We start from the raw sequence: 17420 nt of genomic DNA, 5'->3' as shown, positions 1-17420 counted from the left end.
GTAGACTCTTAGCTACCTAGAATGTCGTTTATTGTCAGACCTAAAGCTCCTGTTTCTCGCTCCGGAGAACTTCAGATCTGGCTGCCTGTGGCGAATGAGCCAGACCAGTCTTCATACTTCTACCACATTATTTTGTAGAACAGTTGCCTAAAGCTAAGGTATCAAGTGATAGATTCACAAATATGATGTATTGATCTCCGGGAAGTATTTAAATGTATATGTGCTATTCCATTAGAAGTCTTTGAACCGTCTCATTATTCCCCGGCTGGCAAAAACCGCTAGACTGTTCCATGGTTACTCCCACTTACACCAACAGACTACCTAGTCACAATGACGAGAAGCAAAGCTGCTCGAGAGGCCACCATTCAAGATCCTGTAGGTGACGATGGTGCTGAACAGGAGCAGGATATCTCAAGCTCGCCTCCTCAGCCAGCAACCTTCAAGGGACGTCTTCAAATGAGTGACTTCATGTTCAAATCAAACGAATCTTCAAGTGGCCAGACTTCCCCTATACGAAGATCCCCGAGATTCACAACTCCCACCATTTCGACCTCAGTCTCATCCGCTTCAGCCGCTAAAACGAAGCGGACCAAAGAGCGAGATGCTGAAGACAAAGAGAAAGATATTAAACCAAAGAAAAAGAGAGCACGCCAGGCTTCTGGATATGCGCCTCCCTCAACATACGCACATCTCAATGGGCTGCCAGATGCTATCGCCTCAAATCTTCTCGTTCTCTTCATCGGTCTGAACCCTGGTATACAGACAGCACGAACAGGTCATGCATATGCGCATCCGTCCAACCTGTTTTGGAAACTCCTCTACTCAAGTGGCCTTACACCGCGTCTCTGCAGCCCAACCGAAGATCGTCAACTCCCTGAACTGTACTCCATGGGATTCACCAACATTGTCGCCCGACCCAGTCGCAATGGCTCTGAGCTTAGCAAGCAGGAGATGGACGAGGGGGTTGAAATTCTTCATGAAAAGTGTCGCAAGTACCGTCCCGAGTCTGTATGTGTGGTGGGTAAGAGTATATGGGAGAGTATTTGGCGCGTGAGACATGGCAAACCTGTTGGAAAGGCCTTCAAGTATGGCTGGCAGGACGAGTCGGAGAATATGGGGGTGATCGAGGGCGAATGGGAAGGATCCAAAGTGTTTGTGTCGAGCAGCACAAGTGGTCTTGCTGCTACATTATCGCCAGCTGAAAAAGAACGTATATGGGCAGAAATTGGAACGTGGGCTCAGCAACGGAGAGCGGAAAGGGAGCTTGAGGCAAAAGAAGAGAACAAATAATAGTGTATAGCACATAAGAGATTGACATTTACTCTTTTGGAAAAACACTTCACTACAGCAATTGATTGAACGGCGGCTTATTCCTATCCTAACCATCTAGAATGAACTTTTGCCTTACCAGGCCCTTCTGATTTCAGATTGTAAGTACATCTTCTCCCCAACTCCGTTACGCCAGAAGCCAAAGCACCTAGAGCCTGGCCTTTTACTTGCATCGCTTCTCAACCACATTAGGTCCATTCTCCTCATACTCCTTTCGCGAAATCCACATCTGATGGAAAGTGCCCAAACTAGCGAGAATGCTACCGCCAATCCAGGCACCGAAACGTCGCTCACTCGTGAGACCTGCCGCGTGAATCTTGATCTTGAGCCCGGGGTACATCGCCATCAACTCGTTGTTCAGGCGGTCGTTGAATCCGTTGATCAGACTGGTGCTGCCAGTTACGACAACGTTAGCCAGGAGGTTGCCTCGAAGATCGACGTCAACTGCGTTCAAAGCAGAGCGGATGAGCTCGGGGATGGTTTGCGCTTTGGTGAGTTGCTCAGCGTCGGAGCCATTATATCCGACGGTCTCGTCAAACATGCCCTCTGTCACCCGGAATCGCTGCTCGCGCCACATCTGGTTATAACCGTCAGGCATTTCGAATACGCGGCCGGGTTGCGTCTTAACATAATCCTCATTGCCGGAAACACTGTAACGACCGGGGCCTCGCCAGACTTCTACTACTGACTCCTTGAATTCCGTCAACACACGCTCTTCCTCATATGCGCGGAATGAATCGTTGATCTGAAAGGGGAAGTGTCGTAGTCGGACTGAGGGAGGTGCCAGGGCGTCGACAGGCGTCTTGTTCTCGATCATGAAGGTGGGTGTCAGCTCGACCTTGGGCTCTGATGCTTCAAAGAGATTTCGAATCTGAGAGGAGAGCCAGATGCCACCAACAGGAGACTTCTGTATAGATCGCTTCAGCACCATACCGTCATGAATAGCTGTGACTGAAGTGTTGGCACCGCCCACGTCGATAACTAGAGAGGTAGCCTTGCCAGCGGCAAATGCTGCCAACACCGGAGTGCGACTCAACCAGAAGGCAGGGCAGCCCCAGTTCTCCATGATGATCTCAATAGCCTTCTCACGAGCCTTGGGTGTGTTCCAGGGAGCCTCTGTAATCAAGAGGGGATTCTCGCCCAACGGCTTCTCGGCAGATTCGGCAGCATCGGCGTCGTCCATGGCCACATCGCCCTCTCCGTCCTGGCCTTCTGCCTTGGGGTCGTCGTTTAGACCGTTCTTCGAGGGAGGTGTTTGTCGTTCGGGTTGCAAGCGCTTAACAAGCATGTTCTCCCAAATTCGAGCAGCAACGTCCCAATCCTCCACCACACTATCCTTGTTCATGTAGTTGCGGACTTCGAAGTCGGGGCGAGGGATGAGGCACTCATCACCAAACAAGTCTTTAGGGTTGTCGCCGGTTGTGTGGCCGTAAAATGATGGCAGGATGGATTTGGGAACATCTTCACCAGCGAAGCCAGCTCGAGTGTAGCAGTATCCAGGATCGAGAACGAGGGCAGAAACCTCATCTATATTAACATATGTTAGTGGAGATCTTTGGCGGGCTGACGCGACATGGGGAGCTAGAGCTGCGCGTACCTCCTCCATAGATGTCAGTGGGCTGCATAGACGTGGGAAGGGGCTGTTGAGCCATGGTTGATGGTTTATGGATGGTATTCGCTAGTCAGAGATGGTGAAGGTGGATTGAAGGATCCGGCGCAAAAGTATCGCGGAATTGGTGGAGTTGCGCCAGACCAAGCGATCGATGGATGTTCGCGTTGGAACAAATTTCAGCCTCGAGTGGTTGGTAAGGAAAACATAGACTAACTACGCCACATATTGTCGAGGCTGCGATGTGGCGGTCATGGCTCCACCAAAGGTTGCCGGATTATTTTCGGCGAACCGGCTCTCTTTAAATTTTCGCAGGTCGGTTCCAAATCGCTTCTCTTTTCTCTTCATACATGGAGCGAGAGTTCCATGTTACCATCATGATTGTAAGTACGCATATGCCTCTCAGTTATCCCTCTTCCCTTTGCCTAAATGATGAATTCGCATACTCGCTTCAGAACCGCTGCGATTGACACGGCTTGCTGTGGTTGATTTAAACTGCCAATTTTCTGATTCTAGTGCAACACATTTCTTTGATGTCTCAGCAATGAGTTATTGAAGCACTGCTAACCTCATTGACAGAAGCCATGATGTCTGTACGATACTTGCGACAGGCCAGTCGGCCTTTGATACAGTCGATCTCCCAGACCACAAGTGCTCGTTGCTCACATGCGCTCAGCTGTGGCAATTCCTTCAGGACATTACGGGGCTCACAAAGCGTGACACATGGGAGGTCCCTAGCTACTTCGGCTGCTAGGAGCCAAGACAGCCTGGAGGGATATTCGTCTTTCAAGCAACAGCGTCGCACTGAGCTCTGGGCTGAGAAAGAGAGCGAGGATCCTCTATTCGAAGAGACACACCCTCGCCTCGTCCATCATGCAGAGCGCAAGACGGTGCCTGAATTTCATGAAGCTTTTCGAGATGTTCTTGATGATTCCAAGCACGTCAGCGTTTGTGGCCGAGTGCGATCCAAGCGCGTCGTCGGAAAGAATCTTATTTTTCTCGACATCGTGAATGAATTTGAGCGTCTACAGGTCATGCTCAACCGGTCAAAGTGCATGGTAGAAGAGGAGGCAAGGAGTTTGAAGTTCGCAATGTTCAGAAATTTAATAGAAGTGGGCGACCACATATGTAGGATCCCTAATGCTTATCCTGTTATATCCCAGATGCTTACAGCCTGGCAGCTGTCGTTGGTGTGCCGGTTCTTACTAAAGCCGGTGAACTCACCTTGGAGGCCAAGACTTTGCCTGAACTTCTGTCTCCTACCATGGAGCAGATCCCAGAGAAACTCACGGATCCCAAGACCAGAATGCAAGAACGTCATGTTGATATGTTGGTGAACCGACAAGCAATTGATGTCCTCCGACTGCGCGCCGAGATCACCAAGCACATGCGTGATTACTTTCACTCAAGAAAATTCCTCGAGTTCCAGACACCGATTCTCGCTGAAAACGCTGGCGGTGCGGTGGCCCGCCCTTTTGTTACGAGAGCCACTGAGTTCAAGGATAAAGATCTCGCCTTACGCATTGCCCCAGAGTTATGGCTCAAGCGTCTCGTTATTGGAGGCGTCGACAAGGTCTTTGAGATTGGACCCTCGTTCCGTAACGAGGGTGTTGACGCGACACACAACCCCGAGTTTACTATGTGTGAGTTCTACAGCGCCTACAGTAATCTGGAGGACTTGATCAACCAGACCGAAGAGATTCTCTGCAGTCTAGCCCAACACTCCCAGGATCTCATCTCTACTCAGCTCACATCTCTGCCTTCCATCGACATGAAACAGTTTGTGCGGCCTTTCAAACGGGTCGAGTTCGTTCCCGCACTTCAAGAAGCCCTTGGGCTTCGTCTGCCCAAGCTCTCATCTTCAAACGCTTTACCGGAACTCCTGGCTATCCTAAAGCTTGCTGGCATCAAGGTGCCAGGTGATGTGCCTACCTCGTTGGCCAAGCTGCTAGATCGTCTGGCTGCCGTTTACCTGGAACCCATGTCATTCACGGAGCCTATCCTTATCATGAACCATCCAGCCTGCATGTCACCTCTTGCGAAGAGCTTCCTCTGCCCGCAAACCTATCAGTTAGTATCTGCTCGTGCAGAACTCTTCATTGGTGGCCGTGAATTGGCAAACATGTACGAAGAGGAAAACGACCCCGAAGAGCAGAAGCGTAAGCTGCTCGACCATCGAAACCTCGTCAACAAGGATGACGGTAGCATTGCAATTGAACATAATGAGACGCCCGAAGGCGAAGCAGCCGTTGAGGAAGCTCTAGATGAGCCTTTCGAAGACGAGGACGGCGACGCTGCTCCCCTCGATCAAAGCTATGTCAAGGCTCTTGACTATGGCCTGCCCCCTACTGGCGGCTGGGGATGTGGTGTTGAGCGTATGGTCATGCTGTTTTCTGGTGCCAACCGCATCAGCGACTGTCTAAGCTTTGGTTCGATAAGAAATGTTGTTGGACTCTCAGCAGCAGAGGAGAACAAGACAAGTGCCGAAGAAGATAAGAAGCCTGAAGAAGACAAGCAGTCGAGTTCCAAGAGCTCATAAACCAACTCTGGAGGGTTTGTACTATCAGTAGACTTTTAATCGTTGCGATGATGTATGAATAATGGAACTGTATAATATTGTAACAATGGCTATAGCCTAGAAAGCTGTATAGAACAATAGATGATATATCGCGTTCATGCAGAGTGTCTAAGCTTTGCAAAGAATGATAAGATGATAGACAACACAAGTGGGTTTACGGTGAACCAGTTATGGAACAATTCTCAACTGGTATCTTAATATATATGTACAAAAGAATAAGTATCAAACAATCAAATCAAATCAACAGAACAGAAGACAGATCCAACTCAGGTCTCACTCTTACACGGAGACAGACAGCTGGAACAGACTGCTTCCCTTCTTAGGGGTAGACATGGTCTTAATCCAGTCCCTCACAGTCTCATCGCTCAAAGACGACCCAAAGTCAAAGGCGTCGTCCAACTGCTTGATAGCGACGCTCGACGTACGCTCACAGAAGACAACAGCTACCTTGATGTACTTGTCGGCAGGGCGCTTGAAGTAATCAGAGCTTCCAGCGCCGTTTGTCAAGTGGAATGTGCTCTTGCACTTATCATCGCCGGTAGCGAGGACCTCGTAGATGTCGACCTCACCACAGCCTGTCTTCCAGCAGCTGCATCCGCTGTATTGGCCGGTTCGGGGAATGCGGCCGTTGAGAGCCCAGAGGGCGGGCATATCGCCGTTGAAGCCGGTGTTGCCATCGAAGGGCATCTTGAAGTTGAAGAGGAAGATCTTGTTTGAGCCGGAGAAGCCCTCTGTAAGGGGGGTCAGTGAGTGTTATATCTAGGTTGAGGGGGAGGAAGCATACTATAGGCAACATCAGGGACACGAGAGTAACCGCAGCTCTCGTCACACTTCTCAGAGCTGAAGATGGAGAATTCTTTGTTGGAAGGGATGAAGACGTCCTTCAGAATCTTGGGAGAAGAGGAGCCACCGTTTCCGTTGGCGTTGAGGTAAGAGAGAGAGTTGCCCCAGGTGCTATACTCAGTCAGTATAAAGGCATATCGAGGAGCGACAGAAACTTACTTGTCAAAGACTCCGGATCCCTCGCCGCCATAGTTACCCATGAAGACAACGTTATCAGCAACACGTCGCTGAGCGTTGTAGTAAGAAGTGCGCTTCCAGTGTCCGCCAGGAGTAGCAGTGTACTCCTTTGCCTTTGAAGTAGCCTTGCTCTTGACCTGGTCCACCTTGCTTTTGACATTCTCAACCTTGCTCTTGATCTTGTCCACTCCAGGCAGGGGGTCGGCCTTTAGCTTCAGGGGCTTCTTCGCAGCGTCGGTAGGAGCAGCAGGAACACCAACGGGAGCAGCCTGGGTAGCAGGGCTTCCGTTATAAGTGTTCTCCCAGGATACGACTTGTCCGTCGATGGTGGCAGTGACCCAGTCCCCACGCTTCTTCTTGCGCTGTTCGTGGAAATGGCGATGGCCGTGGAGGTGAGGAGAGGGAGCAGAGTCACGCTTCTTCTCGCTGGACCCGAGATTGTAGACTGCAAACTCCTTGAGGTTGAAGGGGCCTCGAATGTGGACAGACAGCTATAGTATGTCAGTTTATACTGTGAAATAGCCGAGTGACGACGGTCAACTTACATCCTCACTCAGAGGTCCAAGAGCACCGTCGTAAGAGAAGGGCTCCTGGTCACAAGATCCATCATCTCCCATCTTTGTAACAGCCTTGAAGCTTCCACTGCTGGAGAATCCCTCATAGAGGATCTGATCAATAACACCGCAGAACCAGTTTCCGCCTTCGTTGACGGCGCTGCCAGAGCATTGCTGTGTGAGGGCCGTGGCGAGGCCCGTGTATGCCAGAATGGAAAGATTGGTGACCTTCATGGTTTAAGGTCTTTAATATATTCAGTCTGAGTGACTATAGATATTTTGAGACCTGTTATCGAGTCTCTGAGATCGTCGATATCAACAGTTGATAGGAGTGTTTCGGTGAATGTCTTCAAAGAGTGGACTCAAAAAGACAACAGAGATTCCAACAGATTTTTAAGGAGTGACTAGAAGCAAAGATAAAAGAGTGTATAGTTCAATAAAGCAAGAAATGCCGAAAAATGCACGACTGATATGTTTCAGTACCAACCTCTAGGAGGAACTCGAAGGATGGGGAGGATTTCCATCCTTCGGTGGGGAGATGGGCGGTATTAAAGAGCATCCAAATAACACAACAACTACTACTAGCTACACTACAACTGCTGCAGGACTCAAAGGGGTAAAGGAGCCCAGCGTCACCTCCAAGTCTGGGCAGCAGATCTCAATTCTGTTCCTGGCACAACCCAAGCCTACCTAGAGCTAATAGTGTACGGAGGGAAAATGGCCAAGATAGGTTGGTGGTGTATGTATTTGTTTCAGGCTACGAGGGGACTGTAGAGCCTGGGCCAATTACAAGCGTCAGATGACTTATTGAGAGTGGTTAATAAAGGGAACGGCCTGGCCATGCTGCTTTGGGAAGTTGAGGGCATCACAAAGAGCCACGCTTTGGCGTGTGGATGATGGCGCAGCGGTCTTGGCTCTGGGCCCGTCTCTCGTTTTAGGCTGGGGGCCAAGATGCTTGATTAGACGCCGAGACGCCATATAAGATTGCATTTCCCACATGATATAATAATATTTGTTGTCTTTTACTCTGTGTGAATCTTCCTCCCGCATAATGAGTGACAACAGGCAGATCTGTGTGATACAAGTGACGGGCCTCATGAATATCAACGAATATCACACAACCAAGTCATAGCATCAACTACTACGGAGTACTACTAACAAAGGATCAACATTAGTCGAAACAAAAAAGGCTGGTAGTAGAAAGTGGGTGTGGTCAGTTCCCCTGCAACACCAAGAAAGGCCAACGCTTGTCTAATCTTGGCTTTCCTTGGCGTGTCCCCTGATTTATTTTTGACTCGTAATCGTCACCAGGAACAATCAAGAGCATACTATGTAAGAATGCCTTTGTCGAGAAGAAAAAGTCGGTCTCTGGAATGTCCACGTGCTGCTTGACTCGAGGTGCTCTTTTGGAAGTTAGCCAACCTATGCTAGTACATTTCCAGCCCCCCAAATATTAATGTCACATTTAAATAGTGGAGATGAGCATATCACTATTTCACCTGAACGATGCTTAAAGACGTCAGTCGTCAGTCGTCAGTCAATCAGTCATTTTCATACAATTGTCATGATGGTCACAAACTGTTCAGAAGCGTTTCTCTGTTAGACAAGGAGACATCAGCTTGAGCCCTAGCTGATACGTATATACTCCGTATTCGCTGTTGAATCGCGTCCTATTGGATCTGTATGGCCTCAGTTCAGCCACGACTAGGTTATGCTAAACAACTCATCAATGCTCAGCAAGTCAATCATCAACGTGCCATGTTGAATATTTCCGTCCTTTTTAATCATCAGATTTCCCGTTTCCGTCGACACATTCATGGAAAAGGCGGGAGTTCCATGAGAAGTCTTCTCTATATCACATTATTTTGAGACATTTTATGCCTGATGCGGAACTAGCTATAAGTAAAACTAGCCGTCAAACTCGGCTTGCAAGTCCAAGCTTTTCTGCTTTTTATGATCTCCAGATGCCATCGCCCTGTATCCCCAAATAATCATGCTTTTCCCATAACTACATGCAGACATAGTGATCTCCCTAGTCATCGAAACCACCCCATTCACCATCATCACCACTGTCCTCATTCGCCTGTAATTTCCTCTTCTTACTACCCTCAATAGCACCGCGGCGGTTGTTCTCCTTTCGTCTCTCATACCCGCTCTTGGACGTGATCTTGGCCTTGTTTCCACTCCGGCGCGCTTCCACACCTCGCTTCTTGAGCTTCTTGCGGTCTGCCTTGCCGACATTAGGGAGAGCATCTAGGAGCCACTTCTGCACCCCAGCCTCATCTCCTGTTTTGCCAGCCTGCTTCTCGCTTGCAGCGATAACATTGGCGACCATCTTGACGAAGGGAATGTCCTCCTTGGTGTAGAATGTGACCGCCACGCCACCTTCGCGACCTGCTCGGCCTGTTCGTCCTGCGCGGTGGACGTAGCCCGCGCTGGAGCCGGGGACATCGTAGTTGACAACACCGTTGACTCCGGCAAAGTCTACACCTCGTGCCAACACATCTGTTGTGATCAGAACCCAGATGTCTCCAGCACGGAACTTGCGCATGATGGAAGATCGAGCGGAGTCTGTGAGACCACTGTGAAGGGCAGCTATTCTTGCTGCACCTCCAGCCTCTAGAGGAATGTCGTATTGTAGTTCCTCGTGCAGAGCAGTTGCTCGGTCAATTGTTTGCGTAAAGACCAAGAACGGAGGCCGGAGAGGAGGGCCCGAATCATCAGCCGCCGTAGGGTGTAGCAGCTGGCGCAATGCCAGCAGTTTACCTTGCTCAGTCGCAGTGTAGATAAGCTTGTGAGCAATGTTTGGAACAGCCGTATCCTTAAGACCAACGACTAGTCGCACAAAGGGCTTCGGTGTGATACCTAGCGACTGTGCTCTTGAAGTCAGCTTCTCTGTAACCATAGACTCAATGTTTGAGCCCATCGTAGCAGACCAAAATGACACCCTCAGGTCGGGGTTTGTACATGCTGTCCAGTCAGACATCATGGCATCTCGGAAAAGAGGATCTAGCAAAACATCCGCCTCATCCAATATCAAGTCTCTAACAGTAGGCAGAACCTTTTGTGTGCTTGGAGGTCCCGAAGTAAGAAACTTTAGTAGGAGGAAGGGTGTGGTGACCAGAATGTCAGCCTTGGTGATTTGCTTGGGCTTGTCGTCTCCCTTGCTCTCATCCTCATCCTCAGAATCTGACTCGTTGTCCTCTTCATCCTCAGAGCCATCTTCCGCCATATCCACTTGCTCGGCTGAAAGTTGTGTGCGCTTCTTCATCGAAACGACCTTCAGCCGAGTCCCATGAGCAAGCTTCTGTCCTTCGCTAACGATCTGATGCACCAGCTCTCGAGTTGGTGCAACAATAATCGCCTCGAGTTCGTGAATATCGCCGAGGCTTTGCTGCGAGCGCCGGCGCAAGATATTGTTGATAGCGGGAACCAAGAAACTGATGGTCTTTCCGCTTCCTGTCGGGGCGATTGCGAGGAAATCGACTCCTGCTTCTAGTCCATCTTCATCTTTCAGGGCAGCCTGGGGGTGTACGAGAAGAGGAAGACTGCCCATCTGAACTTCAGTAGGAACTCGGTATCCCTGGAATACAAGATTATCGGCGACCTTGTTTGAGAGACCGTAGGCATTGCGCAGCTCGCCAAAGGAATCCAAAGGCTGTGGAAAGAGCTGCTTCTTTCCATCTTTCTTCACTTCGACAGCCGCCTTCTTCTTTTTCTTGCTCTTCTTGACCTTGGATTGATCCTCTGTCTTTGAGAGTAGAGTGATCTTTAATCGATGCGATCGTAGCAGCTGGCGACACTCGTCCTCACTCAACAGTCGAGACGGCCGTGTAGGCTTCGGTACTTGAACGGGCTCCTCCGTCTCAATAGCTGCCTTGACTACAGGCTCTGGCTTGGGGGCAAAGAAGTCGACTTCGGGGAGCTCATGGTGAGCTTCGGGTTCGGGCTCATTCTTTGTTCGCTTTCGCTTCTGGCCGCGGACCTGATCATGGTAGAGCTGGGGGTTTGTAGATGTGCCAGCCGAGGGCAGCTTCTGCTGAGAATTGCTAGAGTTTTGGCTGTTCTTTTGTGTCTTTTTAGTTCCACGGGATAGAACCTTGAGAATATCCATTGTAAAGGAAGGGTATGCGCTATAACGCGTGCTTGAGCAACGAGCTTGGGCTGAAGATCCAATGTGAAGAAAAGTGCTAGCAACTGAGAATTGCATTCAGAAATTTTGGTGGATCCATGTTGGCTTGACGGAAATCATTGCGGATAGTGGGGGTGGGTGGAGAATATGTGGCTGGTGGGTGAAAGGAGCCACAGCTGGAGCACCGCCACAACCGTTGAGATCTGCTAAGGTTACAGGCACCGTTCGTTAGTGTTAGTGGGCGCTATGGATGGTTCAGTAAATCCCCGACCCGAGATCGATGGGAAATTGTTAGCAACTGCACACTTTTTGAGCATCAGGAACGCTCCATGGATGATCCATTATGCGGGATCATCTCACCCAATGAAACTCTTGGTCTGCACAGTAAAACATGTTCGATTAGTGTCGATCTCCGTCATAATCTTATCCAACTTTCTGCTACAGGCATGAGCATGATGCATCCCAAGGTTGACGTCACTCTGGCTGCCGGGATAGCCAGCAATCAGGATTTGGAACTCCCAAGCATGGAAAATACGTGAAACTTGGTATTTCTGCTTCTACTTTTCTGTATTTTATGTCTTGCATTCCCCGTTTTCATTCTGCCCTGCATTGTCACTCTTGCATCTAAAAGCAGATCAGATCTTCAAACAAACTAGTACACACACACATCACATCTCTCCAACACAAACAACCGCCATCATGCCGACTATGCTTGGTCTCACCAACGATCGCTCGCCTCACGGGCTTAATGCGGAAGAAAGCAAATTCGGTGGCCCCTCCAGCCAAAGAGGCATGGAACTTACCCCGCGCCAACAAAACGGTAGCATTGTATCCGGCATCGAAGGCTCCGACTTCTTCAACGGCGGTGGCAAGCAAAAGGAGCACGACGCAGATGAGGAGTCAGATGAAGAAAACCTCAAGACCATCAAGGGCCGTAACCTCTCCGCCGTCAAGGAGATGGAGACTCTTCTCTGGCGTGCCCTCTGCGACAAGCCCAAGACTGCCCTCAAGTACATCGCCAAGGACGCCGTCATGTCGAACCGCTTCCTCTTCGGCGACCCTGTCCCCCGAACCGCTGACTCTGATCCCTCTCTAGAGGAAGAGATCAAGCACTGTGAGGAGTGGCTCGCCTACAAGATGCACGACCCCCAGCCCGTCGAGATTGGTCTCATGGCTGCTGCAATTGGCTACAAGCTCATCCTCTTCCGCCAACTCGACCAAGGAGATGGCAACTTTGGCATGCAGACCGTTCAAGCTACATGTTCGAGCTCCTGGAGGCAACTTGCTAGTGGCGACTGGGAGCTCACTAGTATGTTTGCTGGTTAAATGGTATGATGGTATGGATGATTTCATGAAATGGACAGGCGTTAAATGATGAATGGAGTATTGGTTGATGATTCGTGCCTAAACGAGCTACATCGTAAATATGAACTACAGGTTGCTTGCACATCAAATGTCTATGTAAAATCTTTGGTCATTCATTCAGTTGAATCTGTACGCAATATGAGGTGAATAATAAGGCTTCCATCATGTAATAAGCAACGCTTTATTGTCCACTATATAAGCTTCTTGATACCTTCATGTAAAAACAGTCAATGCCCACGCTTTAACTAAGATACTGGTAGCTGCCTCCAGACTCAAACTCTCCAGAGTCCAGTATTTCCCGGACATCACACATCAATCTAAGAAGTCCAACGTCTTGGACCAAGCCTTTCGATGATAATCTCGAAGGTTGGATCTCCCTTCTTGTTTGGTGGAGTTTTCTCTTTCAATGTGTCAATAAGATGCTTGATCCTCTGCTGTACCACATGAAACCTCTCTTCAGTACGAGCTTTTCGTCGATATACCATATCTTCTTTCCCAATAGTACACTCAAGGGAGACAGTTACGCCGCTACCTTCCTCGAATCGTATCTCGTTTATGATATCTGCAAGTGACATTCTAAAGAAGCTTCGTGATGGACACCATTGATAACTCGAGTACTATTCGGTGTGGTAGACAGTGAAGTCGATAGCGACCAGGCGGTCAGTTGCAAGTACTGTGCCAATAGAGTCAGGGGATGAGTGGTCACTGGCAGTTGGATCATGGCTAGGTTTTTGTTTTTTGGCATGCTTTTGTGCTTTGCCGTTCCTTTGTGCTTTGCCATGCTTTTGTTCTTTGCCGTGATCTTGTTGTTGATCGTAATCTTGCTCTTGGTCGTAGTCTTCTTCCCTGCCATAATCCTCTTCGTTTAAGTAAGTAGAAAATGGTTCTTCATGTTGTAAGTGCTCTGGTATCGGTGTATCGGGCCTTCTTCCTACGCCTGATTGGCTATCTTGAATCCCCATATCCTCTGTGATCGGAGGATTATTCGATTTGGACTGATCAACTGGAGAAGTCGGTATTGATTGCACCGAAAACTTTGGTGGTTCTGCATTGCTGTTCCAAGCCTCGACCGAAGAGGAGATAGGATTATCTTGACTTTGGGCATGGCCACTCTTTGCAGATACATCGTCATCTGGCGCTGGATCGCCCTTGTTGATTGTTTTATCCAACGCCATGCTGGGCGCCTCTACCATGCTACTGCGAGGCAATGACGATGACTGATCGCGGCTGCCAGATCCGTTGGGGTTCTTTGGACTATTTTCTGGCTGCTAGAAGATATGTTAGCACTCAACGAAGCAGAATGACAATTGCTCAATGCTCTGGGCATACAGTTGGGTCAATGCTTCTGACTATATTAGACATTCTCAAAATATCTTCCGGTTGGAGAGGACTGCTCTTGGGGGATCTCTTCGAGAATGGGGAAGGACATGGACAGAATTTGCTTCTCTTAGTGGAGGTTCGGTTTGAGTCAGAAGAACTTGCCATGGTTTTTGCGGTGGTGCTCGGATTGAAACTGTCCTAGCGATGTTGTTTCAAAAATATGCGCTTAATCTCTGTATCTTCTGACGAGTGTTTGATGATGATTAAAGAAAGTAGCCTTGCTGTGAGTGACTGATTGTATTGAAAATATTGTCTTGTGATGGATGTAAGGACGAAGACTGGGTAGGGACTCAGAAAGGATGAATAGCGAAGCTTCGGTATAGGCCAGGTGTACCTACCTTAAGAGGCATCTCAAAATCACAAAGGCAAGTTGGTCCCGTGGAAGTGGAAGGTGCCACTATCACCTTGAGGAGAGCTTCGAAGTGTGCCGAGGAAAGAAGGCCACGCAAGCTGTTCATGTCATAACAGTCATTGCTACCTATTGTCGAGCAGCCCTTGGGGGCAAGAGCAAGCATCTCAGACCTTGAATCATGAAGGCCGCCATATGATAACGAATACATGCATGTAGCCAAAGGTCCCCTTAAGCTAGGTAGTTGAAAGCTTACAGTATCCAAATCGCTTTGTTGCTTATGGTTAAGTCCATATGTTCCCTTACCACGGCTGAGCACCTTGCTATGGTGTCCCGAAGAGATAGAATGAAACAGCTGGAGACTGATGAAATGATTACATCGAATGTATCAATTCTCTAGCATAATAACAATAACATTATTTGAACTCATGACTGTGTTAAGGCCCATGATCGTTCCAGCACCGAATGCCATAATTTCCGTGCTCTTGTTGACGGCGAATGCGCTGAAGCACGTCTATCCTGCGAAAGATTTGCAGTAATAGTGGCTTCAGTCAAAATCCCCAGCTGGTAGCTCACTTTAGTGTAGGATCCGATCACGTCTTGACCGACCCAAGAGCCTGTATGACGATCTTATCCAGGCTGTGTGGCGGGCAACGGAATTCCAAAAACGAATTTAAATGTTCCCAAAGACATGATTGATGATGGCCAACTCATCATCTCCATTTCACTGTTAGTGCAAGGGCATCGCCAGGCCTTGTCTGCTGTTCCATATTTCCAACGTTTCAAGCTCTGATACCTTCAATGCGGCGTCATGATGTCGTGGAGCATGTTGCTAGTATCTCAGGGACTCGTGTCGTCATTTATTAGTTTTTGAAGTCGACGCCGGAGATTTGTGACTTGTAAATTTGATCCCTTCTTTCATCGATCCATCTCTTACGGGAAATCTCTCAGTGGCTCAATACTGATCTCGTAGTCCAGCCTCTTTCCGTGGTTTTTTACATCCCGTGTATCGCTCTCAATACAACGGAGAAACTGCTGACGAATGTTCCCAAAGACATCCTCGTTGTACAGATACACTTGCCGGAGACAAAACTTGGGCCCGTATTGGCGTATGCATAGCCCTATTATCAGTTCCTTATCGTTCATAGGCAAGACGTCCATAAACTGTCTGAGGGTCATTGTGAAGAATTCGACCGCTGAAATGCTGAACGGGTCGCCGTGACTGCCATCGTGAAAGGAAAAGGAGAATTGTAGAGGGGTGGGAGTATTTGTAGTGTGACCGCGGAGATGCGAGCTCAGTAACCGCCTGGCCGCTGCTATATCATAAGAGTTACTGCTGAGCTCTTCAATGTCTGGTTCAGACGTGGCAACAGTATCCTTCTGAGAGAGCGGCGTAGATCCATGCTTTACAGGCTGGTCTGTAACTGTCGTTTCTGTTTCATTTTCAGTAAGGCGAGTACTGCTATCCTCTCCAGTAGGTGGGACTGATCGTATCGCGGTTTTGAACCCGCAGACGATCTCATCCGTAGTATTCCTCACTGCCTCTGATGATAGCTCCTGTGTGTCATTTGTCCTTGAACCTTCACCCATGGAAGCAACAGGCGCAGGAACAGATTTTCGACTCGACCTCCTAAGGTCTTGTCTGGGGGAAACTGCTCGGGCGACTGATTCAAGCCGAACATTGGCATCTTGAGAAACCGGGTTGGCTGTGGGTGCACGGGAACCGTTGAGACGCGGGCTTTTTGTGCGTAACGGCGACGCCTCAGATTGCGATAGAGGCCTTTTTGTTGCCCGCACAGGCTTTTCAGTGTCAGTTGAGTGGTGCCCGCATTGATCAAGAGAATTCTTACACTTGTTCTTGAGGGTTGGCTGGCTTCATGAGATGTCTCAGGATTCACATTCTCATTCGCATTCTCATTCTGAACGACACTAGGTAGTGACGTCACAGGAGCTGAGGGCATAGTCTGACTCTGTACTGTACGTCTTATCTCCTCGATTGAAGGTAAGTCGGGAGAATCAGCAGGCTCTCTAGAGTCACCATGTTAGCATACATAGCTACCACATTTGTTGATACTAATAGCTCACCTCTTGAGGTAAGATTCACCAGACATGGGCGATGCTGGGGCATCAAATACTTGGTATTCGTAATCAGACTCATCGCTGGACAGATCAAGGGCAATAGGCTCGTCAGGCGCATCACCTCGCTCGAAGAGATTGGTACGCCTCTTTTCTTTGCGAACCTTTATGTAGTGTGATCTTCTGTTGTATAGCTGTCGAAAAAACAGCATGGTCAATGTTTTGATGAGCCTATACAGGACAGGTACAAGCCGACTGTCAGTCACTCATCCATCCAAGACGCGTCGGAAACAACAAGAGGAGATTAGACTGACTGTTGGGTATCCTGTGGATAACGGTATTTCTTGGTGTTTGCAGGAGAAACCTCCTCGGGCCAGAAGCGAGGACCATGATTCTGTCTGACGAGGAAATCTTTGGCCAGCCTGCGAATCTTTTGCTTACAAGGCTCGGAGGACCACTCCAATATATCTTTGTCGTCGATGATCTTTTCGTCTAAGAAGCGGTTCATGTGAAATTTACGAGCAGTGTTGAACTCATTGAGTAGCTTCTTATCAGCATCATCGCCAAACCCAAGCTCGCTGAGCAGTTTCCTGATCGGAGGCACGTCCTTGGTAGTCCTTGTGCGAGAGGAAAAATAAAATGGCCCGGTCCGACGCGCGGTGCCTTTCTTCTTTGAGGTCATGATCAGGACGTGATGTACGTACGTACGTACGTAGAGGACAATTCAATCCAGGGATTTGCAGAACAGGATTAATGAAAGAATGGGACGGCAGAACGGGGGGGCTATTTAGTTAGATTGGATGGTTCTGCAACGCGCCCCAGATTCCGACACCCCTGTCAGAGCCTCAGAGAAAAGGAGCATGGGGGGTCGGGTCTTCAGGGAACATTACAGTGGAGGCATGGTAACTTTCCATACATTACGGCCGCCGACCAGTTAGATCAGCGGATCATTGCAGTAATGCCGGGGCCAAGTCTTGCATGTTTACATATAAAACTACAGCTGCAGCAGAAGATTACACTAGCCATGC

The 17420-nt window shown here is 49.0% G+C and overlaps 8 protein-coding genes across 8 annotated transcripts; 3 read left to right on the top strand and 5 right to left on the bottom strand.

Annotated features, from left to right (window-relative positions):
* Positions 1-330: 330 nt before the first annotated feature.
* On the top strand, positions 331-1290 carry FMAN_01404 (uncharacterized protein; the record flags this gene model as incomplete). Its single annotated transcript, XM_041834385.1, has 1 exon — positions 331-1290. One exon carries the CDS (start codon positions 331-333, stop codon positions 1288-1290), a length of 960 nt encoding a protein of 319 aa, XP_041676744.1.
* A 202-nt stretch (positions 1291-1492) lies between these two features.
* Positions 1493-2981, bottom strand: FMAN_01403 (uncharacterized protein; the record flags this gene model as incomplete). The annotated part of the gene is made up of 2 exons (XM_041834374.1): positions 1493-2856; positions 2927-2981. The coding sequence occupies 2 exons, from the start codon at positions 2979-2981 to the stop codon at positions 1493-1495; spliced, it is 1419 nt and encodes a 472-aa protein (XP_041676743.1).
* Positions 2982-3525: 544 nt separating this feature from the next.
* Positions 3526-5477, top strand: FMAN_01402 (uncharacterized protein; the record flags this gene model as incomplete). The annotated part of the gene is made up of 2 exons (XM_041834363.1): positions 3526-4066; positions 4120-5477. The coding sequence occupies 2 exons, from the start codon at positions 3526-3528 to the stop codon at positions 5475-5477; spliced, it is 1899 nt and encodes a 632-aa protein (XP_041676742.1).
* Positions 5478-5795: 318 nt separating this feature from the next.
* FMAN_01401 (uncharacterized protein) lies at positions 5796-7324 on the bottom strand (the record flags this gene model as incomplete). The annotated part of the gene is made up of 4 exons (XM_041834352.1): positions 5796-6247; positions 6301-6470; positions 6519-7027; positions 7082-7324. 4 exons carry the CDS (start codon positions 7322-7324, stop codon positions 5796-5798), a joined length of 1374 nt encoding a protein of 457 aa, XP_041676741.1.
* A 1798-nt stretch (positions 7325-9122) lies between these two features.
* Positions 9123-11204, bottom strand: FMAN_01400 (uncharacterized protein; the record flags this gene model as incomplete). Its single annotated transcript, XM_041834341.1, has 1 exon — positions 9123-11204. The coding sequence occupies one exon, from the start codon at positions 11202-11204 to the stop codon at positions 9123-9125; it is 2082 nt and encodes a 693-aa protein (XP_041676740.1).
* Positions 11205-11921: 717 nt separating this feature from the next.
* On the top strand, positions 11922-12548 carry FMAN_01399 (uncharacterized protein; the record flags this gene model as incomplete). Its single annotated transcript, XM_041834330.1, has 1 exon — positions 11922-12548. One exon carries the CDS (start codon positions 11922-11924, stop codon positions 12546-12548), a length of 627 nt encoding a protein of 208 aa, XP_041676739.1.
* A 356-nt stretch (positions 12549-12904) lies between these two features.
* Positions 12905-14072, bottom strand: FMAN_01398 (uncharacterized protein; the record flags this gene model as incomplete). Its single annotated transcript, XM_041834319.1, has 3 exons — positions 12905-13204; positions 13262-13855; positions 13917-14072. 3 exons carry the CDS (start codon positions 14070-14072, stop codon positions 12905-12907), a joined length of 1050 nt encoding a protein of 349 aa, XP_041676738.1.
* A 1177-nt stretch (positions 14073-15249) lies between these two features.
* Positions 15250-17074, bottom strand: FMAN_01397 (uncharacterized protein; the record flags this gene model as incomplete). The annotated part of the gene is made up of 4 exons (XM_041834308.1): positions 15250-16116; positions 16167-16344; positions 16402-16623; positions 16707-17074. 4 exons carry the CDS (start codon positions 17072-17074, stop codon positions 15250-15252), a joined length of 1635 nt encoding a protein of 544 aa, XP_041676737.1.
* Between the last annotated feature and the right edge of the window lie 346 nt (positions 17075-17420).

Source organism: Fusarium mangiferae (genome assembly GCF_900044065.1).
Source record: "Fusarium mangiferae strain MRC7560 genome assembly, contig: FMAN_scaffold001, whole genome shotgun sequence".
Taxonomy (NCBI): domain Eukaryota; kingdom Fungi; phylum Ascomycota; class Sordariomycetes; order Hypocreales; family Nectriaceae; genus Fusarium; species Fusarium mangiferae.
The sequence above is the reverse complement of the archived record's forward strand: the minus strand, read 5'-3'. Positions and strand labels throughout refer to the sequence as shown.